The following is a 26,712-nucleotide window of genomic DNA, read 5'->3' as shown; positions in this document are numbered from 1 at the left end:
AAATGGCGACAAATCGTTTGCGTGAACCGGACACCTCCATTTAATGCCTCTTTTCCCTTCTTAACGCATACAGTCGCCAATGTTACAGCCCCAGACAGACGGACCAGATGTAAATAGCTCAGAGCTGCACAGGATTATGTGTTTTGATCAGGAACAAAATGTTTGCATACCTTTTAAGGCCAGATTACTGAACCCAGCATCTCCGTGTGTTCATAAATTTTCTATGTGCAAGAAATATTTCCAATGGCTGCCAGGAGTGTTGACTCCAATCCTGACAGTTTTGACCACAAAACAAATATCCCCTGTTACTGAATTTTATCTACATCCAGATGAGAAAAGAAAAACACTAGATGGGAGAGTAGATTAAATGAGAGAGAAGGCAGACTGCTCATAATTCCTACCTCTTGTAAAAGAGGCAAGAGCTCCTACCATGTTAATAAAACTTCATAAATATTTTACTAATATAAAATGGAATGGAATGTATTCATGCCCGGAGACAGGGACGTGGTGTGAGCTCCCAGATAGCTCCTCTTGCTGCAGTTTTGTGCAATTTGCAAGCTGGCACCCAGAATCATAAACCCAGGTCTACTGAGACCGCCGGGTCGGTCAAGACCAAGGCACCTCACAAAGGTCCACCAGTGTGAATTTTAGAGCAGTCAAGACTGCAAAGATCTGCACAGGGTCTAAATGTCCTCTGAAAGCAAATTTCAGTCCTAAAATACTTTTACATATAAGCGGTAAATTAGTATAGAAAACTAAGTGTGGGATTGCAGATAGTCTCCAAGATCTACTCAGACAGGGGTTCCCCCAAGTTCAGCACAACACAGATGGAATTTGTGAGAAAGGACTGTTAAGAAATGAGGGAGAAATTTTAATGCTAACAGTTTCTCAGATTTCAAAAGCCGTTTTGGTTTTGCTCATCATTTTAGAAGGGGAAAAATGGCTTCAGCCTACTACAACTCTGCTTAAGAGCAGTGGAAAAAGAAAATGAATGATAAGGTTTCAGATACAGCTTGGGTGGCCAGCAACAGCAGAACTTGAGGGAAGGCAGCATGAAAGTGACAGCTGCGGTGATGCAGAGTATTACTGAGGCTGGTGTTACAGCTCCGTACTTCAAGCTGATATAAATACGAAGGGGCCCACAGATAACAGTCTTTTGGGATTCAAGGCTTCAGTAGAAATATCCTCGCTGCCTTCAGCCTGTTTTGGATGTGTCCCAGAAGCCAGCTATTCCCCAGCCAGAGTCTAGACTCAGTGTGACAAAATCCCACTTTTCAGAAAACTGTGTTGTAAGCTCTTTAAATCAGAACTAGGCAATGGCTCAGAAGATGCTGGGAAGGACTCAGCCTTGGAAAAGAAACAACTACCAACCAAACAATTCACACGTCACCAAAGACAACAATAAAAGAAGCCTAAGGATGGTTTCCATTGCTTTTAAAAACAAGTATTTGTAATAGCACACATCAAGAATACAATATTAATATTAATTCAGTCATGATTGTTTAAAATTTCTTTTGCTGAAGCAGTATTTGGTGTTGTGATGGCTTTTTTCCACTAGGACAGAAAAAATTGACCAACACATAACCAATTACTTAGTTCCCAACTTTATCTCCCATTCCAAAGACCAGGGATTTCAAAATCTCTTTAACGAAAGGAAAAAAAAAAAAAAAAAAGAAATTAAAAAAAAAAAAAAAGGAAGCCTTCAACCCAAATTCTTTTATTGTTGTTTATAACAATAAACAACAGATTTAATATAAAAGCAACACCAAGAGGGTAGAAAAAAAAAATGTTCCAAAGCTAATTTTAGTCCTGCTGATCTCAGGAGCTTAGTGTTTCTGTCAGACTGAACAGACTCCAGTGATGCCCTGCCTGCCTGGCTGGACAAATCTGTCCCTGGAGGTCTATTTACGGCACCTGGTACCCTACACCTAGATTGTTTTTTAGGGGTTTTTTGATTGGTTTTGTTACACTGGAGCAAGCATCCAGGACTGCATTGATCCAAGACAGAGATGTGACCTACTCAAGCAAATTACCAGAAAAAAAATCAAAATGGTTCACACTTCATCTTCTGCAAATCAGTCCCTCTGGACTTCAGCAGCTAGCCAAAATTCAGTCCCAAAAGTCATTTCTATTAAAAGGAGAAATTGATGACAGAATCAGGTGTATCTTTGATACAAACCTGTCTGCTTACATACAACACAGCATCTTTTTACCTGCAACAAGGTAAGAACAAATGATGAGAACGTTTTCCTTGATGGTTCTCATCCAAATTCAGCCAGTACCATAACCAATCCCTTCATGAGCTCCTTCTACTTTTTTGTCCTTAGAGACTCATTCCTACTGCTACCTCTGGCTGTTTCTCCCTAATCAGCACCATTTTCCATGGCTTGTTTCACTGGTTCTTATGTCATATATAGGCAACTCCAGCAATCACTACCTCAATGCCTTCTGTTTGCTTTATGAGTTCCCAGGGAAAATCCCTTTGGTCACATAGTTAAGTTTTTAATGTAGATCTCACCGTGTAATTCTGGGTCGGTTGCAACCCCATTATTTCAACTACCTGGTTCCATAATGACTCTAACCACTTTTTAAACACTTACCTTGCCTGTCACTGAATTTTACCCAGTCCATAATCATATCCCCTCAGTTCCACCCAGTCTTCCATCAAACCAAAATGGCCACATTTCATCCCAGAAAGAGAAATGCTTTAACAAAACTACTAGTTATACTGTAGACAGTGGCTGTCAAGCTACTTTCATATTTCAGCGCCCCCCTGCTGCCCAAGTCTGTTTCCAGCCATGTCTCCTTGTGATTTTTCTGTTGTTTGTATGAAACATGCCCACCTGAAGGGAGCTGTAATTCCTCATGCCCCCCATCAAGAGCAGACATCCTCTGCTGGATGCAAGTGAAGAATGCATTTCCCAAATGTTTATCATGTAGACAGGAGAACACATTTTTTGCAGGCACCCTAACCTTCTTCAGGGTAAAATATGCCAAACTAGCCTAAACTACCTTTAATTAGAAACGGTAAGAATTAGAAACAAACAGATCTACAAAGCAGTAAAACACTCCTGCTGTTAGACTGCTTTCCTAGCAGGACGACAGCCCCAAGCTGAGAAGGCATAGCAACTAACTGATGGATAGTAGCGTCTCAAACTGCAGCTTCACATGAAGGCTTCAGTTACATTCACCACTTGCTGCTGCCAAGAGAGGTAGCCCTCTCCCCCATCCCTCCCCCAGTTTCTTCTCTGTGGGACACGTGCTTCTGCCCAGTCCTTGCTCCGGCGCACATTGGATTGCAGCACAAAGCCAATTCAACTCACTAAACCAGCAGAAAGTAAATTGGTTTTGGCTGGAAAGCAGGCTGAATTGGCTTATTATGTGATCAAGTGAGCACTAGGGTTGGTGCAAGACAGAGACAAGGTGAACTGTACAACGGAAGGCAGGAACAGCAGAAGAGGTCTAGGTCAGGTGAGGACGGTAAACAGCAAAAGAAGCTGTTAACACAGTTCACCCAGAGCAGGCAATCACAGTCCTACCACAGTCCAGCAATTTACAAAACACCTGTCTTGAGTATTCAGTTCCTGTAGATATCTCCTCATTTCAGAGACAGCGGTTCCTCTGATACCTGCGCGTTACTTAAAGGGGATCTCGGATTTAGCCCTAGTATGGGACTGCACTAACAGTTACGCATTTTAAGCCCAAATTCAAGAAGCACTGGTACCCCACGCGTGCTGCTGTGTAAGCCCTGGGAAGAAAAGGGATTTTCTGGTCCCAGATGTTGTGCAGGGTAGCGCCACAGCCTAGGGAAGCTTTCCAAGGCTCAAGATTAGCCAGGCACGGCACCACGTGAACACCACCGTCCTGCTTCCCAGGCACGTTTTGGCGTACAGGGCTGCGCAATGAACAAGTAGTTCGTTGCGATGCCAATTCACGGGTCTGCTCCAGGCTCTCCACAAAAACAGCGATATCCCCAACAGAAAGCCTCCTGAGGGGACGAGCGCACCGTTCCTCTCCAAGAGGAACATCACAGGCTGGCAGCGAGGAGACAAAGCCCCTGGAGATCCACCACGGGCAGGGCTTTCAGCGGAGCACCAAGAAATGAGACTGCGTGCATTCGAACGGTCAGTTATCTAAAACGTGGCTTTACACCAGAGGAGAGCTCCGTTGCTCACCTCCCTTTTCAACCTGTCTAGTGCAACACCCGCTTGCTCCCCCATTTTCTTTTACCTTCTGCCTGCTGCCCATCTCCTGCCCTGCCGCAGGGCTTCCCGCCCTGAGCACTGCGAGTCAACGAAGTTGGCTTTTTAAAAAACAAACAAACAAAAAAAACAACAGGCAACCGCTGGGGACCTTGAATTTTACCTTTATTAACGTTCGAGTTTTATATCCTCTCAGGGCCCCGCTCACCAGATTCTTCCTCGGCGCCAGGGCGCAGGGGGACCTCATTTTATTAAACTAAACAAAGGCCGAGGCTGTCCCACAGCCCCAGGCACCCGATTCCGCCCTCCCTTTCCAGCTCCCCGCCACGGCCGAGCAGGGCGGGCCGGGGCCCGCACCCCTCCTTCCCGCCGCAGCGCTCCTCGCCCGGGCCCGGCCCGCCGCAGGAGGCAGGCGCGGCGGAGGTGGGCGGCGGAGGTGGGGAGGGCGGGAGCGGCTGCTCCGCGGCGCTGCTGCTGGGCGGGCCGGAGCTCGGCGCTCCCCTCAGGTGAGGGGCGGCAGGGGCCGCTGGCCGTCGCCTCCCCCGGGGTGCCGAGGGACGGGGTGTCCTCAGCGGAGCAGGTGGAGGGGAGGCGCGGGGCCGTTGCTGGCCGGCGGGCGGGTGGCGAAGGGCCGCGACGCCTTCCCCAGCGGGAGGTGGGGAGGCGCCCGGTGTGCGGCGGCCGCGGGGCAGCGCCCACGGCCTCAGCTCCGAGGCCTCAGGCCGGGGCCCCGCCGGCGGTGTCGCTCCCGGGGGGTGCGGGGGGTTTCGGGTTGCTGTCCTGGCGCTGAGGGGACGGGACCGACACCAGAAACCGGCCCTGGGGAAAGGCGCGGGGCTGCTTCTTGCTGCACGGCTTCTGTCCGGAGCAGAGGGCCTGAGCTCCCCCCGAGGACGGCACTGTCTCTTTCTTTGACAGCCGTAAACAAGTAAGAACTAATTTATTTATTTAGTGGCACCCTAAGGAGACAGGAGGGAAGTCGTTAAGCGAGTCTGCAGCTTGATCAGTCAAAAGCAAATCAACCGCAAGCATTTCTGCAGTAATGCTGAAGGGCTGCGACAAAGGCAAATGAGAATAAAGATGGCTTAGATGCTTAAACTCTGCGTTTCCATATTTTACAGGTTTGGGCTTAAGTGTGCTGCACCTGAAAGGGTAAAGACACTTTCAGGAAATAACATCCCTGTAATACTTAATACCACATTATCAAGGATGTATCTTCTCACCAACTTACTTTTGGCCCAGCGCAGCTTTGCCCATACCTAATGTTCATCCGGATCACGGGCGAGGTTGGGCACTGCGCCTGTTTACAGCCGTGGGTGCCCTCCTCTTAGAAACTTCCAGGACAAAGGTCGCAGCCTGCGGTTTCAGCTTTGCCCTGCCGTCGGCGGCGGTTGTGTGCACGCTCGTGCAGTGCCCTGGTGTTTGCTGGGTTGAGTACTTCATACCTTAGGGAAGCCAGGATTCATGTTCTTAGTGGACACCATGCCTTATCCTTGCAGCAAAGGTAGGAGAGTCAGAGCAGGCCTAGTAAATACGCTAAGTGCAATAAATGTTGACTATAGAAACATTACAATTACTCGATGAATAGGAAAATGTAAAGAACAACTTCCTTCTTTAATGAAGGTACTTTACTTGTAGTTTAAAGGCTTTTACTTCGCTTTTTAAGGAAGTCTGGACTAAGTCTTGAATCAGCATGAAATGGATGTGAACGCTGGTCAATGAATAACTTCAAATAGAGCTATAAAGTGAACCACTGTTATTTCTCTGACTCAGGAAGTTATTTCAGAAAGAAAGAATACATGTAAGAAACAAGATGTCTCATGCTGGGAGACGATACCAAGATAAGCAATACAGGCACCATGAGAAGCACGGATCTGATAGATACGAGGAAGACAGAAGAGCGAGAAAACCATACCCATACAATGCAAGGTACGTGTTTGTCACCTTAAGGAAACATGTCACAGCAGGTCTATAAGGTCTGTCATTTTCTTTGTTTGCTTTTAAATACCTTCATATTACAGTAGTAAAGAAAGCATTTACTCAGCCTTGAAATCATGAAGCATGAGCACACCACATTTGGAATCAGGGAGCTATTTTACACTTAGAAATTTAACCTTTTTCTTTGTATTGAGCTCGAGAGCGGGGCAGAAAGATAGGCTGTGTGACACAGGCGGAGATGTGAATTTCCTGGGGTTATCTGGATCATGTTGGGTCACAAGGAGGTGAAGTGTGGCTATGTGTCTTCGTAGAGTTCCTGAAGAGGCTGGTCAGCTGGTGACGGCAAGCCATGGCTTGTCAAATAGGCATTGCTTAAATGAGAATGTTACATGACTGAGACCAGCACAGGGACTTACTGAACTCTCAGGTTGCTCCAGTTCAGCTGTGAAGAAGTTCGTATTAATCCAAAACAAAATTAAGTTCAGTAGCCGCAGTCAATAAATGAGTACTTGTTTAAGTGTCTAAGGCAGTTTGTGGCACTTGATAGTGGGTCAGCCCCTATCAGCACAATAAGCAAATCAACTAATAGAAGGTTTGGAGTGACAAATAAACTCTTAGGATATTACACATCTCCTTTCAGCCTGGCTAACCTACAGCATATTAGAAGTGAGCTTAGGTTGTTTTCGTTTGAGTGCACACCAGTGACTGCATTGTAAGAGAGAGGTCTGTAGCTCTGAACACCACGGGCAAATTGGCCATGGCCGTAAGGCGTTCATCGCTGCTCTTTAGTCTCTGGGGGCACGACTGTAGGGTAATTTGAGAATAGATGCAAAGAGGGAGAGGAAATAAATATAGTTAAGATTATTGAAAAGCTGAAGTACTGAAGTACTCCACGATAATATGCGTTTTAGCAAGAAAAACAGGATGAGAATAGAAGCAGTAGTGAAGAGCACCGTGTGGACTAGAAGGACTACTTATGGCTAAATATAAAACATTTGGATGGTGGTAATCCTATTGTATTATGAAAATAGCTAATGAATTTTTCTTCTGTCTCTCTTAAATCATGAAAAATTGGAGAGAAATGGGAACAAAGGTCAGCCTAAGAATCATCCTTAGATGCTGAATGACTGTCCTTTGCAAAAGCAGAGACCAGGAGGAGATATAGTTAAATTATCTTGAACATATTAAAAGTGAGAGCAGCAAATGCCAGGAATGTATTCATTGCAGTGTGGAGAGAAAAAAAGAGAGAGAAAAAAAGGTGGGGTTTTTGGTTTTTTGTGTTTTTTTCAGATATAGCATAATGAAAGCAATGTGTGAAAGCATAGCTATAAATAAACCACCACTTTTTAGTAAAGCGCTTCTCTGGACTTGGTTTTGCTGTTAGTTGTAAATGACTGGACACGTAGACTGAAAATCGGTGGAAGGACCGTAAAGGCCAAGAGACCACCCCTGTATCCACCGGGGAAGCGGCAGCTACAGATCTGTAATAGCCATGGAGATAGTTCTTAGAGTCAAGCTGAGAATCTGGGGGGCACCAGCCCTCACTACAACTAATGGAAAAACTTTTCCATTGGTTGTTTTGATGGAGTTTGGCTTAAGCTAACAGCATTTCCCCTGCTTAGCTCTTAGACAAAACCAGCTGCTTTAGTAAGGAAATTACAGTATTTTGGTGAAGACTTAGGCTGATGGACCAAAAGACCTCCAGATACTATAATGAAATAGATGGGAAGAGTTTCGTGGAAACTGTAATTTGGGTGCCTAATGCTTTAATACCTTACGAGCAAGACTTTCTAGCCAGAGTATTTCTCTTCCCAAATGCATGTCTGTCTGAAACTCCTATAGTAAGCTTCCTCTCAATGCTGAGGAGAAGGAGTTGCGTTATCCTGAACTGGAAAGTCCTGAAGGAAAACAGAAGCAAAGGTGGCCAGAATAGGCCATTCTGAGAAAAAAAGCATCTAAAAGGAAGAATATTTTTATTTTCCTAATTGTACTCTGTTGCTGAACATTAGGGGGGTTTTGTTTCGGGTTTTTTGTTTTGTTTTGTTTTCTGGCAAGTAGCAGGATACAATAGAGAGAAGCAGCTGCATCAGAAGTACCAAAGGGATTGCTTTCAAGTTAACTGGACGTCTTATAAATCACACAGCTTATTTAATTTATGTGACACAGCTGCGCAGGATGCTTTGGTGGTTGCACAAGACACAGGACAAAGGTCAGAAAAATCAGTAATGTTTCGGCCAAATAGAGCTGTTGGCAACTACACGTGGAGATGTTAGCGTTGGTCTTGTTATTGAATGTCTTAATTAAAATGTAAAAACTACAAAGAACATGATTTAATGTGGATGAATGAGATAATATTTGTAAGTTGAATCTGGAATTGGATGAAGATAAACCTTAGTGAAGTGCAGTGATAATAGGAAACAAAACTACAGTTGAAAATGCTGATCTGTGGATAAGAAATTCAAGAATGAGACTTAAAGTACCCTTTAATAACAAAATCATCCAGCTGTACCTTGAAAAAGGCAAGCTCCAATTCTCCTTCAGATGAGGGAGAACATTTAGATTAGACCAGACACTTAGAAAAAAATTTACAGCCAATGTTTCTTTTAACCTGAGTGTTAGCTCAGTTAAAAAAGGGCGAATTGCACTTTTCCCATAGAATAATCTAAATCTCACCAACCTTAAAAATCATCAGGCTTCAGATGTGGAGCTGTATGTCTCTGCAGCAAAGTGGACAATACCATTTTGCCATAGAATTGTAGAATCGTTAAGGTTGGAAAAGACCCTTAAGATCATCGAGTCCAACTGTTAACCTAGTCCACCACTAAACCATGTCCTCAAGCACCACATCTACCCGTCTTTTAAATACCTCCAGGGACGGAGACTCAGCCACTTCCCTGGGCAGCCTGTTCCGGTGCCTGACTACTTTTGAGGTATTCATATGAAGAGTCTAATTGGAGACACAAGAAATTGATTTTTTTGGGTTGATTTTAGATTCCTCTTCAAATATCGTCAAAGACCTCAAAAAAAAAAAACCCAAAGAGAAATATTTAAATAGGCATTTTTTTTCCCCCACTTTAAAATCTTTATCTGTTTCCTTTAATAGCTTTCATTCTTTTAAAAGGCATCTTTGTGAGACACAGTAATTGGAAGTATAAACTTGACAAAGGGCTTACCCATGAAATAGTTGTGCTACTTTACACATTTACTATGTGAAAATATTTCTCATTTTTATTCTGTGGGCTGCTATGGACTAGCTAAAAATGTTTGTTTTTTCATGAAAAATCTGTTACTTGTTTTTATGGGAACAGGAACTCTCCCCACACCCCCCTCCTTGCTACGTTTTGCGAGTAACCTAAACAATTCAGCCAGCCCGCTCAGTGAGTACACAGTTTTCCAAAATAACAACGATCAAGTGCAGATATCCTTGTGAACATGGATTTGTGCAAGTATTTGGGATATTTGCTTTCAAAACACGCAAGCAAAAAAGATCAGATACCTGTGAAGCAGGCTAGCTGATTCCACTAACAAACAGGAGCATCTGCCAGTTTCGCGTGTTCTAATGTTCAGGAGAAAGCATGATCTAATTAATATACATTAGTCGTTTACTCCATTGTAGATCAACAGAAGACATCCGAGGTGGCCAGCACTCAAGGACTTCCACTGTTTGCTCAGACCCTTGCTCTAAAACCTCAGGAACAGCACGGGAATATTTTGGCCCACCACCAGAATATTCTCCTCCCAAGGAAACCTTCTCAATGAAGTGTTCAAAGGTATGCACAACAAGAGGTATGTGAGATTCTTATTGCCTGCCATCCACTCCTCTCCTTCCAAGGACTTGTCTTGGTTTTGGTTTCTGTGTTTAGAAGCACAACAAAGTAAAGCTAGAGGAATATTAAAAAAAATGCAACAAACTGGGAGAGTTAAAGTTAATGAATGGGTTACTAGCACGTTTTAGGCATCTAAAGGCAAGATTTACAGATGTATTTAGATACTTGAAAATGCATCTCCAGAGTATGCATACAGAGCATCAGAGTGGGTCATGTGCATAATCACTCAGGTTGTGCAGCAAGAGTTAACCTTTGGGATTTAGGAATAAAATAGATATTTGCATCTGTAGGCAATTTAAAGATGGCTGTTGAAGCTTTGATGCTAGTTTATTTCTGACACATTCTTCTCAGACTTTTTATCAACTCTGGATTTAATCCAGTCATCACTGATACATCTCTATAAAGCAACATCGTGGGAGACAAAACTATTTTATGGACATGAATCCAATAAAACAGCTCTTGAGAAATAACTTGTTTTTTTCATAGCTAGAAAGTGACTACAACAAGCAGAGGAATGAGCATTAATGTGGGAGGAAATCAGCCTTAACACTTAGTAAACTCGTTCCTGTAAACTGACAAAAAAAAAGGCGCTAAAATATCAATTACTCCTTTTAAAGTTTTCCCTCTTCCCAGACAGTGAGCTTTCTCACCTTGTTTGTAGGAAAGGCCACTGCAGTCTCAGTTGGAACTTGCAGCTAGGTTCAAAGTCTTTGGCCGAAGTCTATAAACAGCCTTTCAGTGTCCTCCAGTAGAGAGACAAATGAAGAGTTTAGCTGGTGGAAGTAAATTAAAATACATAATGTTAGATTATTTCTTCACTCCATGAAAGAAAGAACACACTCAATTTGCTCTTAATATTTCTCTGTATGTGAATATGTGAACCATTTTAAGAGTGAGCTGAACTGTTTTCTCTTATGAATATGTTCTGTCTATTTGTATGCAGTTTGTTTTTCATCTCGAGGAGATTTAACTCCCAACAGTTGGTAGAGCATATTTAATGGTACAGAGCCATACCGATATTTTATCCCTGATAAAATTGTATCAGCAGTTTCTTCTTCAACAATACTAAATTATTTTAACTTGTCTGAGAAGGTTTAGAAAACTCCATGCCTTATTTTATCACAGCTTTAGAAAAATGAAGTGGCAAGTTATTTTTAGTTTTCAGTTTCACTGGTTGTTTAGACTTATGGATAGCTTAATGTGACTTGCTGGGATTTTTTTTGACCCGCATTTGCTTCTCATTATTTCATGCATTAAACCTCATTAACATTTTCAAAATGTCCTAGTTTTGGATGCATCAATTGACAATGATAATTTCACTCCCACCCCTCCCCCAGATATTGCTCAGTATTTTCCAAAAATTTAATGTCTGAGCTTGTAGTGGAGGAGGGAAAAGAGATCATGTAGAAAATAAACCCTTTTATTAGCAGTTTTACTTAAAAAAATGAAAAGATATTGGAGGTTGATAAAGATTATGAGAATGTTACTCCCCTGTTTAATTTTTGAAAGTACCAAGGTTTAGCAGAATTTCCTAGAGTTGTTTTGCAGAATTCTGTATTCCCTGCAGTCATAGTAAATGTTATAAGTGGAAAGCTACATGAATTGTTTACTAAGTCAGTACATGTGAGCTACAACTTCTTACAGCATGGAAAGTTCCTGTAAATGCTTCTTAACCATCTTTTTCTTTTGCCAATGATTTATCAGCACTCTGGTGAAATTCCCCCTTCCCAGTCACCATAATTCTAAAATAAACTAGTATCAAACAAGGCTGGGAAATCAAGTGATGTACCACAGTCTTTTCCAAAGCAACAACTGAAATGTAAGCCTTCGTTTCTGACCATGCATCGCTCCACTTTCACTATGTTGTTTTTTTTTTTTCTTTTGCCCAGCAAATATACTTACGCTCTTTGTGCATGTTGATCAGTTTGGCAAACTAGAGAGGAACTCTAAACAACCAGAGCTCTGAAAAGTATTTCCTTCACGCAGATACTGCCCTTTTCATCCATGCTTTTCACCAGCAATATCCCAGAAAGCTGAAGCTGAATTTCAGAAATAGGCCGTTATTTTTGCAGTGATCATTTGAACATCATAGCTGCAAGCAGCAGCAGAAGAAAGGAGATCGTTCTCCTATCTATCTTTGTTATTCCCACCTTCCCTTCCTAATCGCCGCCCCCTTTTTTTTCCTATGGCCACATTAAGACAATAAACCCAACCCAAATATAATGGAAGAAACAACTGATACTGACCCCTTATGCCGGTAGGAACATTTGATACCATCTAAGACACTTCAGAACATTCTGCTCCTTTTTATTCCTTTCATCTTGAAAACAGAAGGAAAACAGTCTGTTAAAATGTTACATGAGTAATACCTATTCAAAGCCATTCAGGTAGGATCACGTGGCTAGCAGTGCTGGATCATACGAGGCACCTACTTACACGTCCTCTCAAACAACGTACTAGAGCGCGAATTTAGGAGGACCATCAGAGTTCGGACCGGTAGAGAGTGCGCTGTCCTCTGGAATACTCTCCAAACTTTGGATTGGTGGAATTTTCTGAACTGGAAAACTGCCTTCACTTCTGTTATGTTTAATACCTCTTTACAGACCTATCAAATTTGTTTAATCCTTTTCTGAATCCCCTTTTGAATACTTGGCATCTATGTTATCTTATGACAAGGAGTTCCACAGTTTCTTCGTGCCACTTGAAGAACTACTGTTTTGTTCCTTAAAACGTTTTAAAGAAGGTGTCTCTGATTCTGGTCGTGGTCAGAATACCTAATGATAATCTCATATATTCACTTTCTCCATGAGATTTATGATTTTAGAGTGAAGTCTTCCCTTTCTCCCTGTCACTGTGCTCCTATCACTTCTTCATAGATTGAAGAATAGTCAGTTCTGTCCCTATCAAGAGCGAAGTCTTTCCAGTTCTGGTTAGCATGCCAGCCTTATATCTTTTCCAGATCCATTGTACCCTTTTGAGATGGGCTGACCACAACTGCACTCAGAATTCAAGATAAATTCCCCAAAGAATCAGACATCTGCGTAAAGGTTCTGGTTCTGTAGTCCTGTCCTAATGCTTCCTAGCTTTTCGTGTCGTGTTTGACTGTCAGTGAACACTGAGCTGATGTTTTCAGAGAAGGCTACCTGATGTCTTTCCTGAGTGGAAATGATTTGTTTAGAGCCCATCTGCGTGCTCTGTAGATGGCATGTGTGTGTATGTGTGTGTGTTTGTGTACATGCATGAAGTGTGAGGTTGCTTATTAACTGATTTCACTGATAACACTGATTTCATTAATTTCTCATTCCAGAGCTTGAGCTCGCAGCAGCCTACCAATTTTACAGTTGGCAATCGTGAAGAATTTTTTGTGATTATTATTAAAACAGACTTCACCATCTCACTTTTCAGTCTTTTCAGTTCATTAGTCTGTGCATCTACCATTGTTTTTTGGTGTGTACTTTTGAGCTGAGTCTCTTTGGAGTCCCCACTTACAGCTCTGTGGGCCATGTTGCAGAGCAGTCTCAGGATGCACAAACTATGTTTCCTTCAGATAAAACTAAATGAGAGAGAGAGCTGTAACCACTAGCAGGCACTCTGGCTTTTGGACCAAAATAGAGCTAAAATGAAGTACTTCTCTCTCCCCAGAAAATGCCTATCATGTAGCCCCTAGGTCTTCAGCTCCGACTGTGTGACTCCACAGATCCACGCCCATTGCACTGCTAACATGGGCATAACTAGTGACATGCGGCACAAAACAGATATTTCTCTCTATTTGTTTGAAAACTGGTTGTTTCCTCTTACTCTTTATTTTCTTTTAACCACTACTAACATGTGAGAGGATGTTTTATCTCACAGGAGCTTGTGTCATTTAAGAGCACTACCCGTTGGATTGCCTTTCTTCATATATCTGCTGATTCTTTCAAATGACTTCTCTCTCACAAACTTTTGACTCCTCTCTGCTATGCTATCTTCATGTCTAGTCTCTATACATTTTTTTCATAGAGACGTCACACTTGTGGATCTGCAGATCACAGATTCAAAAGGCAATAGGAACACAGAAGTCTGCCACCTTCTGTTTCTGTAGTAGTGAAGGAGACTTAAGGAACAGTTTATAGGCTGGTGTCAGGCTGTCTAGATGCTCTATATAATTATATAGGAATTGGAAATGAACTGGTCGTGATAAAGACAAACCTTTCATCAACTAAGGAACTACTGCTTGCAATAACCATTTCTCACAACTTATGCACAATAGTGCATGCCATTTAAAGAAGCACACGTTGCAAACAACAAAGAGTTTTTGGCCTGGGTATACTTAGAGCTGAAATTCTTTCAGAAGAAAACATTCAACTTGCTTTTCACAGCGCAGATAAAATTTCTGTAGTTCTTTCTTCTGTGTAGAAAAACTAAATTAGTAATAATATTTGCCTTTCAAAGGACCCCCCCTTGGGTCCTTAGAAAATATAACCAGACTTAGTGCTTTTGGTTACCAGAGGGAAGGAGAGAAGTATTCAAGGCTGGCTGCCATGCTGCTTCCTTCACTTAGAGAGTGCAAGATCTGAGTCAAACCCAAGAGTGAATTGCTGATATTAAATTGGTCGTAGCTATTTGGTCACTTGATCTTGAAAACTTTTCATTTTCTTTTTATTGTGTATACTGGTGTGAAAGAGGTGAAACAATGCAATTCCAGGATAATGCTTCCTTTAGTTTTGCTTAAACAGTGAAGGTAAACTAAGTTTCTCCCATCTTTGGTCAGTATGCGACTCAGGAAATGCCTGTGCTTTTGCCTTGTATAGAATTGTACTGTGCTGGTCATAATTTCAGAGCTAATAACTTTTTTTTTTTTTAATTCTTCAACCCACTTGGCATCTAAGGGAGACAGCACTAAAAAGGTTAGAAAACAGTTTGTGGGGGAGCAACTAGAATTGAATCCCTGTTCTTTGCTGCCATGAATACAGCTTTGTGCCATGAATAGTGTCAGATTTCTTAAGCATATTGTAGGCACTTCCAAACAATCATGCCTTTAGCCTACATTCTAACATCCACAATTGTTAAAACCTTCAGACCAATTTCCTCTCAGAAAAAGACAGCGTTATGGTTTGTAACAACAAGAAAAGTCTCCAATTTCAAGCATAGCCAGGAGGAAATATCAAACTGAATTTATTTGGAGGAGGAAATAGAATTAGGGAGTAACAATGACTTTCTCCAGGATATATTCATGCATTAACAAGCCAGCATGAATTCAAATGTAAACATCTATAAGCTTTTGTTTTTACAAAACACAGTCCAAATTTTTCCTGTAGCAATGCGTGCTGGCAAATACTCATAACTAGAAAAAATACTGAGGTGAAAAGTCACCCTAAACACAGGGTTCACACTAGCAGACACTTGGTTTGAGTTATGCCATTGTTCATAACCATTATACTTCTGCTGTTATGTTGCTCTGTTATGTCCTGATACCATTCTTCTTGGAGTCAGACGTGGGAGCAGGAGGGGAGAAATATTTTGGAGAGCACTTGTATCCCTTCCAGTGCTGTGGAGATGTTGGAGGAGAATAGTGGTCTGCAAGAGGCATTTGACAAAAGTAAATGTCCTTCTGTAGCTTCAGTTATGTATGTTCAAAAACACTGAAGGGTTGTTAAATGTCCCTAATGCAGGTAACTCTGTGGATGAAAACAAACATTTGACAAGTACATTCAGCAGCACATGTTAGATCTTTTCAGCAATGGTCAGCAGGATACTTATATTTCGGTGGCGGCACCCAACAGGATTAGAAACTGCTGTATTTTGTAGTCACCATCTTCACATTTTGCCCCTATAGTCTCCCACGCTTAGCTCCTTTAAATTGTGCTCAAAACTGTCATACACTGTTCCTGTAGCAGTTAATTTCAACATATTTCTGCTGTAAGCAGGGAGCGCTAAGGTCCCCTATAGTTTCATTGTAATTAGATGTCTTCCCCCTCCTGTCTGTTACAAAGCATATTTTAAATACAGTGTTACTAACAGACTGAATTTGCCATCAAGTTTTTTAATCTTGTAATTGTGAAGACAGAGGATATTAGTAGTGGGAACTGGATGGAGCTGTACAGATTAAAATATTCCCAGTTATTCAAAATGCTTAATTAAAATTGCACAGTAACAAGATACAGTGGCAGAGCTGCAGGTAACCTTCCTGTTAAGTATTTCACTTGGAGGTTAAGTCCTGTTTGCTGCGAGATACAAATAGCCATGAGCAGTTAGCTCTGTAAAAACATGCAGGGCAGCTACGCTAGTTGCAGATGTCAGATGTTACCTTTAGCAAACTGTTGCCCTGCCAGCATGTGGGACTTCCCTCTGCCCAAGTCTTTATATCAAATTTCTTTCATCCACCTGTTGGCATTGTGCTAACATGTACACTATTGTTTTTAGAGAGGGGAGAACTACAACTGAGAAGACTCCCTTAAGTTGGCAGGGGAAGATACTGGCAAAGTCAATGTTAGCTGTTAGGTATGTGTTAGACTCTAGTCCGTGCTTCCCTACTGGGAAACGTTAGTTAAGGCTGCTCTCTACCAGTATAGAACTGGTTGAGTTGCACCATCTTTCTTGTACGACCACTGGGTTTGTCTTCCCCACATCTGACCCAAATTCTGGGAACGGAGTAAAACTCTTCTCTTTAAAAAGCGGCTCTCAAAGCTAACTGATACAGCAGGCTGACTCTCTATTGAATGTAGCTCTATTTCTTGAGCAGGTGATGTTAGCTCACTTACTTACAGGAGAAAAATCCACCCAGTCAGGAATGTTGCTCACCAAGCGTGACAACCCACAATTGGTAACGTGAATGAGAAGCTCAGGTTCGCAGGTGCCTCCAACCTGACCTACCTTCCGCCAGACTATGATTACTTAAAGAGCAATAACACCCCAATCTTTGTACTTTCTAAAGGCCACTCAGTTTCAGTTCAAATGGAGGGAGTGGCTATGGAAAGTTGGCATAAGGAACAAGAGTGTTTCATTGTTTTCTGAACTCTTTTTAAAAAAACAACTCCCACAAGTTTGTTTCGATACCAAGATATTTGTTTACTACTTGAAAGAACTATGGGTACATTAGGAAGAAAAAAGGCTGTTTCCTGAAACGCAGAACATGAGGTAACCGTGCAGAGACCTACCAGTGCTACAAATACACGTAGAGCCTTTTACAGCTGCTGTATTTAAATCAGTATTGCCAAGTGCTACAGTTTAATGCAAGACCTTTTGCTTCCCACCCTCTCCAAAATTGTGGAAGGTGACTCATGCTCAGCTAACAGGAGAGAAATCAAGAACATACTAGAAGGGATGCTTTAAAGAACCACTGGGAACAAGTAAATCAAAGCTTTTGTTCCCAGGCAGGGGCTGGGTTGTACTGAAACTGTGTCTTGATGGCAAGTAAATCTTTGTGTCATACAGCGGTGGGAAACTGGGGGGATAGAGGCTGATGCAGTAGTTCTACAAATTAAGTCCACCCTTTCCTGTGAAAATTGGACAGCACTGTTTAGAGGATGGGAGGGTATTAAGCAGAAGGAATAGAGCAGGTGGGACAGTAGTTCTTTAAGGGAAGACGATGCACAGGAAAAACAGGACAATGCATTTAGATCTGAGCACTCTGTGAACATAAGGCTCCTCTGAATCATTAAAAACAAGGCTGGTCATCCTTTGAGATTTCCTAATGGAGTGATTATCTTGACTAAAGAGGGACAACTTACTAAAAGACAATAATAATGCTTCTTTCTAGAGCACATAAATCATTTAATTTTCCCAGTTTTTAACTATTTTTCCATTTATTTCCAGTAAGACGGATATCTCAAATGAGCATAAATGTGTTGGGCACTTACATGCCATTTCAATTCAGTTGGCTCTGACTATGTAGTTCCCTTGGGTCCTTTGAAAAGCCAAGATTCTGTTGGTGTTACATTGCCTAACTCTTGTGTTTTAGGGTTGGGTTGTGGGTTTTTCCACCTTTGAACATTACTCCATTAGGGAGATTTTAGAATAACTCAGTGAAAGCTAAATCCCACCACTGGCTGAAGAACACAGAGACCTACAAAAACAGTGGTGGGGTGGGGGCTCGGGGGGGATTTGTTTGTTTATGACAAAGCTGTGTATTGCCCTGATCCTGCATCAGTGAAGTTGGTTGAATTCTTGTTACTGTTTCAGTAAGATCTTGCTTTGTACTGGTATACATAAGGGGAATAATACCATTAGCAAGATGTTTTAATACTTTGCAGCCAGATTTAATATTTTTAATCTGTTGCGACTGTTGTCTCCATTTCATTTCCCTTGTTCAGTTCTCCTCCACTGTTTTGGTTCCTCCCAAATTTTGTCACATTTTTGTCCCCTTCTAAAAGGGGAACAAAACCCCTCTTCCCTTTGACGTTTTGTCCACCTTCCCCCTTATCTATTCTTCCCACCACCAACTCATTTTAGCAGAGGGGTGACCAAAGCTGCGCATTGAGCTGTGCCTTTACTCTCTGGAGAGTGCCAAACCTGCACTGGCAAGAGAAGTTCAGCATTTGAGATCCTTTTCAGGACTGGCTGCTGCTTTTGTAAGTCACTATATATGGTCAAAATACTTGTCTGCTCCTTTGGGGGGCGGGGGGAAAAACAAATCCAATTACCTCTGAAAAGCAGAAAGCAACCCAAACTGGGAGAAAAACCCCAAAAGACAACTTTCAGTGAGAAAGGCTGGGAGAATGATTTTTAATGTGTGCATTATAGCCTCTCATTCCTCTCTTCCCTTCTTCTGGAGTGACCCCTAACGGGATGTGGCACAGGGGCCGCTGGCCTGTGTGGCTCCTAGCACTGCTGCCCTGCCACTGGGCTCGAGGTGTCCAAGCTGGGTACCGCTGGTCCCGGTGGTACGTGGCCTGCAGAGGAAGCAGAGGGAGAAAGCGAGCCAGAATGGAGAATGACAGACATAAAATATCTTAGAAGTACACAGGGATGTTAAGAGGAGGGAATGATACCAAAAGAGACAGGAGAAAGAGTCCATGTGCAGTCAGCAGAGGAAAAAAGTGACTACTGTGCCAAGATGCAGTGGAGGGAGACACTTTGAAGGCCGCCTCTATTAGTCAGGCCCTCGTGGGGTCAGAGGAGTTCAACAGAAACAGCCAGAACGGACTGTCCTGCAGATTCATTTATGTCAGCTACAGAAACGTAGGAACAAACATGAATTGACCATTTTACTTTATGTACACACACTGTGATCCTGACACATGAATGCTGGGGCCATCCTGCCACAGTGCCTGGATGAAAATGCCTCTTTACAGCTTCCGACGCATGAGACTTGCGCACACATTTGAGTTAGTGGGTACCGCAGTCAAACACAGTGTAGTTTTATGAGGCAGAGCATGCAGATTTAACAGCTCGCCTCACCTGAAAAGGAGAGGTTCTGATCTTTCTCTGGTCCTGGCTGTGTTATTTCCCCTGCTAAACTCATGCCAGCACGAATCCTCATCGGATATGCTGTGAGTCACTTCAAGTTGCCAAAGTTGCAGGAAAAAACAGCAGCGCACAAGAAAAGAGTTGAATCGTTTCCTGCTGTTTTAATTTATTAAAAGAGCTCTTGGAAGGGCCTAATGCTAGGATGGAGTTATTACTGGGCAGGGGAGAAAAGTGGTGACTGCCCAGCCAAGGGTAGGAGCCATTAGAGTAAGGTCAGTTGCCTGTGGATCTGTACCCTTAACAGCCTGCCTGGCTGCTTTGCTGGACGTTGGAGCCCACCATTTGGCAGCAGACAAAACCATTGATCAGTGGGTTAATACCATGACAGTAGCCCAGCATCCACCTGGTATAGAAGGGAAAGAAAAAGTGAATAGTAGATTAATAGTATAAGTTGGAAGGCTGCTGTTTGTTGTAGCAGGAAGCCTACTCACAGCAGAAAAAGACTGGATTCAAACAAAGTTAACAAGTACGATACACTGAAGTTACTGTCCATTGCAGATTTAGATTTTATGGAATGATTGGAACAATTCTCTGGAAAGCTCCAGCAACACCGACTGTCTTTTAGATTGCGGCCATTCTCCTCACCTTCAGTGCTGAAAAGCAGTGCAGGAAAGAAGCATGGGAAAGGAAACGGAAATCCAGGAGCCCAGACTTGAGTTGTTACTTACTCAGTATGGAGAGGGTTAGTTCCCAAAACCAGCTGTTCGCTGTGCTGATTTTAATACAAATCAGTAACATTTTAGATAGATCCCAAGATTTTGAACTTGAGAAAGGAAAAAATAACCAAACCAGTGGAATTCTGAGATTTTCAGACCTCCTGTCATTTTACACTCAAGTCTTGAAATGCATTCGTTGTTGCATGGGATTAGGGAATAGTTGTAGAGGTAAGTAACTTTCCCATAGAAAGACCTTTTGGCAGCCTAGTTTCTGCCGCTATAACTCTAAGATGCTGTAGCTAACTGGGCTGTGAAAGCAGGAATGGCAGCACAGACTCAGAAGCGTGGCTTTTAACTCGGCCCTTTCTGCCCACAGTACACTGCTTGACATAGGTCACTGCTAGTGTGTGTGTGTGTTAGCATACCTTGACAGAGCTAAGATTCAAAACTTAACTGTCCTTTTATTCCTTATTTCTCAAGTCTGTCTATACTAGTATAGTAGGATTGGGTATCAGCTTGTAACTATCACAGATCAAGGTTGCGTGAGGCTTTTGAGGTGCCCGGGTCAAGATCTGAACATACTGTAGGGCTTAATATTTCCATCAAAGCCCTGATGATTGTACAAGGCCTTAGGGATTTCCACTAATTGTCTGCTGCTTTCACAAACCCTGCCGGCTCTCGTCATAGACCTGTAATTCACAGCTTCGTTTTTCATACTGCTTATCCTGTATTAAAGAAAATCCTAAAATGAGGGTTTGTTATTGCACTTTAAAAAAAAAAAAAAAGTTAATCCATGTGATGCAAATAACTGGTGGGGTAACTGCTAATGAACCTCTCTCCATTGTTCAGTTACTCTAATCAATTCTACAGCAGGTGTGTGTGAAAACTGCACAGGTACATACAAAACCTGTCCAACCTGAATGCCCTGTCTAAGGAAATTTTTCAAGCATGCCATTAAAGCATCTACTGCTGCGGTTAAAAATACAGTAGACCTACATTGATCATATTTGTCATCCCATGAGCAAAGAGACCCGTTCTGCCAGCCCTACTGTGGTACCAGCAATCAGCTCGGTGAAGTTAAGGGGTCGCATACAGAATTTGTGTGAACACATAGGAAGTTTTGGAGCAGCGTCATTGAGGATTGAGGTCAGTTATAAATGTGGGGAGGTTAGCTGCAGGTGCTGACTACTTTGACAGCAGAAAATTGCTTTTTCTAAAGCTCAGCAAGGTGATGTACAGGAAAGGTTGGTGCTCAGCGGGTCAGAGTGCTTCACCAGTCATAGACAAAAAGGAAATTCTGAAGACAGCAGTAGAAGAAAGCTGACTGGCCATGAATTCCCAGCTTCCAAGTTCCCAAACATATTTAAAATTTTATGTTTCCCTTAATCAAATGGTCTTTCCTCCCTGTAGACTTGCAAGAACTGCTTCCTGATGGAGCATCTATGAAATCAGTAGTCAGCCCTTAAAAAGGGAAGTGGCCTTCTGCATCCAGCACTGTCCAAGGGCCCTGAGGACCTAAGTTGACTCCCTGTATTTGGAAGGCGTATTGTACAGCTCAACTGAGCAGAGAAAAAATATCTGATCCAGTTCCAATGAGTGTCCTGTACAGCTATTACTCTTTCAAAATATTTTGAACAGTCCTGGTAAAGTGATGACTCTGTACCCATTAGAAATGATGAGTCTTTTGGCTGCATTGTTTGAATTCGGTACAAGGAGTTCCAAATCCTGTCTCATGGACCAAGATTTAAATTTCTCTTTACATTTAGCTTCGCAAATATTTCCTTTGAAATGTTTGAAGCCTCCTGAACAGATTTGGTAATCAGCATGGTTATTGCCCTGCTTCACAGAAATGGTTGTGTGGAAGGGTCAAGGAAAAGGCCTGTTTTCATGCAGGAATCGGCATCACCTCTGAAGAACACATACACAGAACTGCACGCTCAGTTCCTCCTCAGCAAGAGCACTTTGTCTTCTCTGCCTGCTCTACCTAATTCTTTTTAGGATATGAAATCTGTATATGTATGCACTTGTGTGTGTGTGTTTATATACGTACATATACACACACACAAACTGAAACATGCTGAGCCTCAGATATTCTATTCCCAGGTATTGCCACCATTATCACTGCTTCCCTTTGTGCTTCTGGGATGGTTTGCAAGGCCATGATGTGAATGGGCTCAGTACCTACCTACAGCTGCAATAGCAGAAATGCGGGGACCAGTCTGGGTAGAGGGGGAAGCAGGAACTCTTCAAGTGGCCAAAGACCCTTGTCAAACCATTGCAGGCACCTTCGCGTGAAGAGAAGTGGCAGCAGGAAGGTGCTCGTTACTTCAGCCCTCTGTGGAGGGAATAAGAAGGGGCAGAACAGGAATATCCAATAATTCTTCATGGTGGCTGTCACTGGCTTGCTTGGGTTAGAAGCATCTGGCAACGCAAGAGAGGAATTTATCTAATTCCCATGCGTGCTGCTTCAGCCCTTTCTTTTCAAGCCCATACAGCCTTGACAGCAACTGAGCCATTGCTCAAGAGGAAAATGCCATGCTGATCAATGTTAGCAGCATAAAATGAAAATTTGTATGCAAACCGCAGATCCTGCCCCACTTTAAAGACAAATATAGGACTACTGTGTCGAGCATCTTACATTCTTGGCTGGCAGACTGCAAAAGAATAATAAGATTCACAATTCTGTAATTAACTTCAGAACTTGAGGAGCAACCCACGTGATACGCTAGGGGTTTTCATTTCCCGAATAGGCAAATCTAGTTATGCTCTGCTTCAACATCCGTCATGTTTACTAATCTTAGTCTGACCCCTAGTGAGCTGTCACAGAATAATCAGATTTATCTAACAGATGCTGCACCTTCCTGACAGGCAGCTACCACAAAAAAGTCATTTATCCAAATTTTCTTTTTCTTAAAAAATCTGGGTTACCTTTATCAGTAGCATAACGTAAGAAAAAGAAGAGAAGAGTCAGCTCAGAAGTCAGAAGGCTTTCTTCTGAAGGTGAGGCTGTGGAAGAGAACACATGACCGGTATCAAGTTCACTTAACTTACCTCCACATATAAGGTGGTTTTTGCCTCCTTCCCCTCCTCCTTTTGTTGTGCAATCGGGAGCTGCTGCTTCAGATTTATGAAGAGCTTTTTATCTCTGAAGGAGATGAAGTGGAAGTTGCATCTGGTTAGATAATAAGTTTAAATTAACAAACACTTAGAAAGACAAAAAAAGGGTGTAAGTTAAAGCAGTAAACACATTTTAAAGGACCTAAATAACTTGCACAATTTTTTAAGCCATTAGAAGCTTCTAGGTTTTTGTCAGCTTTAACCTCAACATGTTCATGCTGGATATTTCTTGCTCAGTGTGTTTATGCCAAGTAGTTACAGGCCAAAATACAATCACTGTGCGCTTGCCTTGGCAATAACACAAGCACAGTAAAATTTTTATGGATTTCTTTCCCTGCGTGAAGATCCATTTATCAAGCACACTGACAAATTAAAAAAAGTAATTTGCCCAACCTCTGAAATGTACTCATGAGAGCTCACGCTTCTTTTCTTTTTTTTTATTTTAAAGCAGCGCTCTTCTGTAGCTGTAGCCAAGAGGACTATCTCAGTAATAGTGCTCTCTGTCTATGGTTTTGGTGTACTTCTGTCACCCCTGGTTTGCACAAGACGTGATTTTTGACACCTATTCCCATCTTTCTGCTCCTTGCAGGCATTCTGAAGTTTGTGGAAATCACGGTTAACCTCCTGGTGCTGATTTGCGTGGGCGCTGCCCAAGCCTCCGTTGCAGGCTTCACGTCCTTGGGCGGCTTCGGCACTGGATCCTTTAGCCTGAATTTGGCCTATAGCCCCTTTGAGGGCACGGAGCTCCAGGAGGTGAGGGAGCTAGACATGCAGTTCACCCAGATGAGAGCCCCTTGCGTGTATGGCGGAGTAGCCTTCAGCTTAACAGCAGCAGCACTTACCCTTGTCTTCCTTGTCATGGGGGCAAAACCCATCCAGCAGCTCAGGATGGGGCTGCTGGCAGGTGAATGTGCCTTCAGCCTGCTGGCTGGCGTGGCCTACATCGCAGCGGTTGGCCTCTACCTCCATTTTGTCAGCCAGGTGAACTCCACAGAAGTTTGCAAGAGGCGCGAGAGGCTGTATGCGCGCCGTGGTTATACCTCCATGAACTGCGTGGTCCAGGGCGGCGATGCGGCCGTCGGCCTTTTTGGGGTCGCTGCTGCCTGTTTGTACTTTGCCAGCTTTGTGGTCTGCATCCTTGCTATCCGAACTGTGCGGGCCTTCCAGAGGCACGCGGCCAAGGCTCCGCACAGCCCCAAAAGCAGCATTAAAGACAGAAGCATCAGGAACCACCATGCCGTCCACAGGACCTCTGAAAGCTCCCACAATGTCCAGGCTCTTGCCACGTTAGTGTGAAGTCAGCGCTGGGACTGTGCCAGAGAGCCGGAGCTTCAGCAAGGGACAGACACTGGGCGTCACGTGCTAAACAGGCGACCAGTCCACACTGTAGTGTCCTACAAGTTGCTGAAGTGTGTATCGAATCACCAAATGTAACAATACTGCTATAACACGGGGTAATAAAATTGACATTGAGCAGATGTTTCAACAAGGTTTTTTGTATCAGTCTCTCAAGCTGGACTCCTGCAGTTAAAATGTGTTTGGTTGTAATATTTTCGCCCTGCAGAGAGCGAATCCAGACAGCAACGGGCTGTGAACAGGTTGCAACCGCAGCGCTGCCAAACTTGCGCTAACGACCACTTCCTTTCCTCTTCCATGATAGAAGGAGTTGAATACGTAGCTGGGACGGGCAGCCTTCAACAGATCCTGTGTCTGTTGGTGCATCCTATTGCCTTACGCCACACCGCTTACAAAGCAAAGGACACTCGAGTGCTTTTTCTGAATCGCAGCCGAAGCTACACCTGGGACCTGTTTCGTTTGGGCTAGTGAAGCATTTTATCTTTTGAGTCACGGGGGTTGACACGTGCCGATCGTGCTCCCTGAGGAATGCTGCTGGGAGGAACTAGCTGCAATTGCAAAGGCAGCGTTTGGGTCCTCCTCCAGTTCCCTGCTACGTTTTCCCCCTCTCACTGAGTGCAGATCAGAACCTGAGAGGCAGCACGTTGGTCAGCTATCGGCTCAGTAAAGATGCCGCTCGCTTCTGTAACCACCTAAACAAGGTTTGGCTTGCTGACTCCGCAGCCGGCGGTGGGCAGAGCCTGAGTCAGGAACACGCTGGCTGCCCTGGAGTTTTCCATGGGAATGCTGTAACAATGACAGAAAGTACATGTGTCCTCCCAATATCTAAACACACAAAGCATGAGTGAACAGCAGTAATTGTATGCCCCCAGGGCTGAGAAAATAAATTGAAGAGAACATCTTTCAAGAGTCCTTTGTTTGAGGCAGATGAAATAGATCACTGGTCTTCATAGATGAGGGAGTGAGAAAAAAAGGCTGCTCTTGAAGTACATAAGATTTGTCAGCTTGAGAGGAGGGAAGAGGCAATTTTGATTCTGGCTGTGCTCACTCTTTTCAGTTTTGTCTGGCTCGGAGTCATTGCCCAGATGAGGCTCTTTTGAACCATAGTAGAGCTTATTTATTGTATACTTCATATATATGTATACACACACATAGGTATCAAAGGATTATGTTTGAGGTAACATAAGCCAAACAAGAAAATGTTATGATTCTGATTAGAACTGATTACATCAGCCTTTACAATAAGTATTTAACATTTATATAATACCTTAAACACCTCTTTAACACTTTGGATGTCAACAAGCTTCATAGCATTATTATGCTTATGAAGAGACAGGAGTGAGGAGTTTTTCCAAACTTGCCATGACTCACAGTAGTGATAGAGTCACAAAATTAAGACTTTGATTTCTAGCTCTTTGCCCAGACCCAGACCTTCACTGGTGTGCTGTAATCGGCTGGAAAGTCTGTTGCAGGGATGCCTTGCATGCAGCTAAAGCCGCAGCTAATCGCTCATTAGGCATTTCTGCCTGCATGCTGGTTCCTGTGCTACCTCTACATCTTGCACCTTTTGAATGCAGGCTTAGGTACATGATGACACACTGTTGTTAACTTACGCAAACAGCAAAAAGCAGCACCTTGAAGTGACACATTGGAAAGATTAGAAAAGGTTGCAGATCAGAATGTATAAATCTTAACTCAGTCCTTAAATACGTGTGCAATATGAATTTTAATCTCGAGGCCTCTTATTTTGCCCTGTTCATTGTTGAAGGCTGGCCTGCCACCGCTGTGCAATAGCAACAGTCCTCTGTGAGCATCGATTCTGTCTCTTTTTCCCCCTCTGTGTGTGGTAAAGGCCTCATTTGTTGCAAGGTAATTCAGTCTTTAGAAAAAGGTGCGCAGTTTCCCTCTGGACTATTGCTGTAGTGTTGGACACTTGGGTTCCTCACAGTCAATCCATTTTGGGTCCCTTTCCTATTAACAGGAACAATTTTATGCATTTTACAGGGAGAGTCAAAAAGAGCTGCTAGTTACAGGTGCTCGGTTGGAGACTCCTGGGACCCACTCGCTGCCCCCAGCATCCCGTCGGTCCCAGTTACGTTCTCTCAGCTCCTCACCCAGCTGCCTCCCTGCACTCGCCATCCCCTCGTGTTTTTAACCTCCGCAGCCTCA

The 26,712-nt window shown here is 43.2% G+C and overlaps 1 protein-coding gene across 1 annotated transcript; it reads left to right on the top strand.

Moving 5' to 3' along the window:
* Nucleotides 1-6,000: 6,000 nt before the first annotated feature.
* On the top strand, nucleotides 6,001-24,483 carry LOC309595174 (MARVEL domain-containing protein 3-like; the record flags this gene model as incomplete). The annotated part of the gene is made up of 3 exons (XM_082321772.1): nucleotides 6,001-6,131; nucleotides 9,757-9,926; nucleotides 23,777-24,483. The coding sequence occupies exons 1-3, from the start codon at nucleotides 6,016-6,018 to the stop codon at nucleotides 24,481-24,483; spliced, it is 993 nt and encodes a 330-aa protein (XP_082177898.1). The 5' UTR covers nucleotides 6,001-6,015.
* Between the last annotated feature and the right edge of the window lie 2,229 nt (nucleotides 24,484-26,712).

Source organism: Platalea leucorodia (genome assembly GCF_965183815.1).
Source record: "Platalea leucorodia genome assembly, chromosome: 1".
Lineage (NCBI taxonomy): Eukaryota > Metazoa > Chordata > Aves > Pelecaniformes > Threskiornithidae > Platalea > Platalea leucorodia.
Note: the sequence above shows the minus strand (reverse complement) of the source record. Positions and strands in the feature narration are given on the sequence as shown.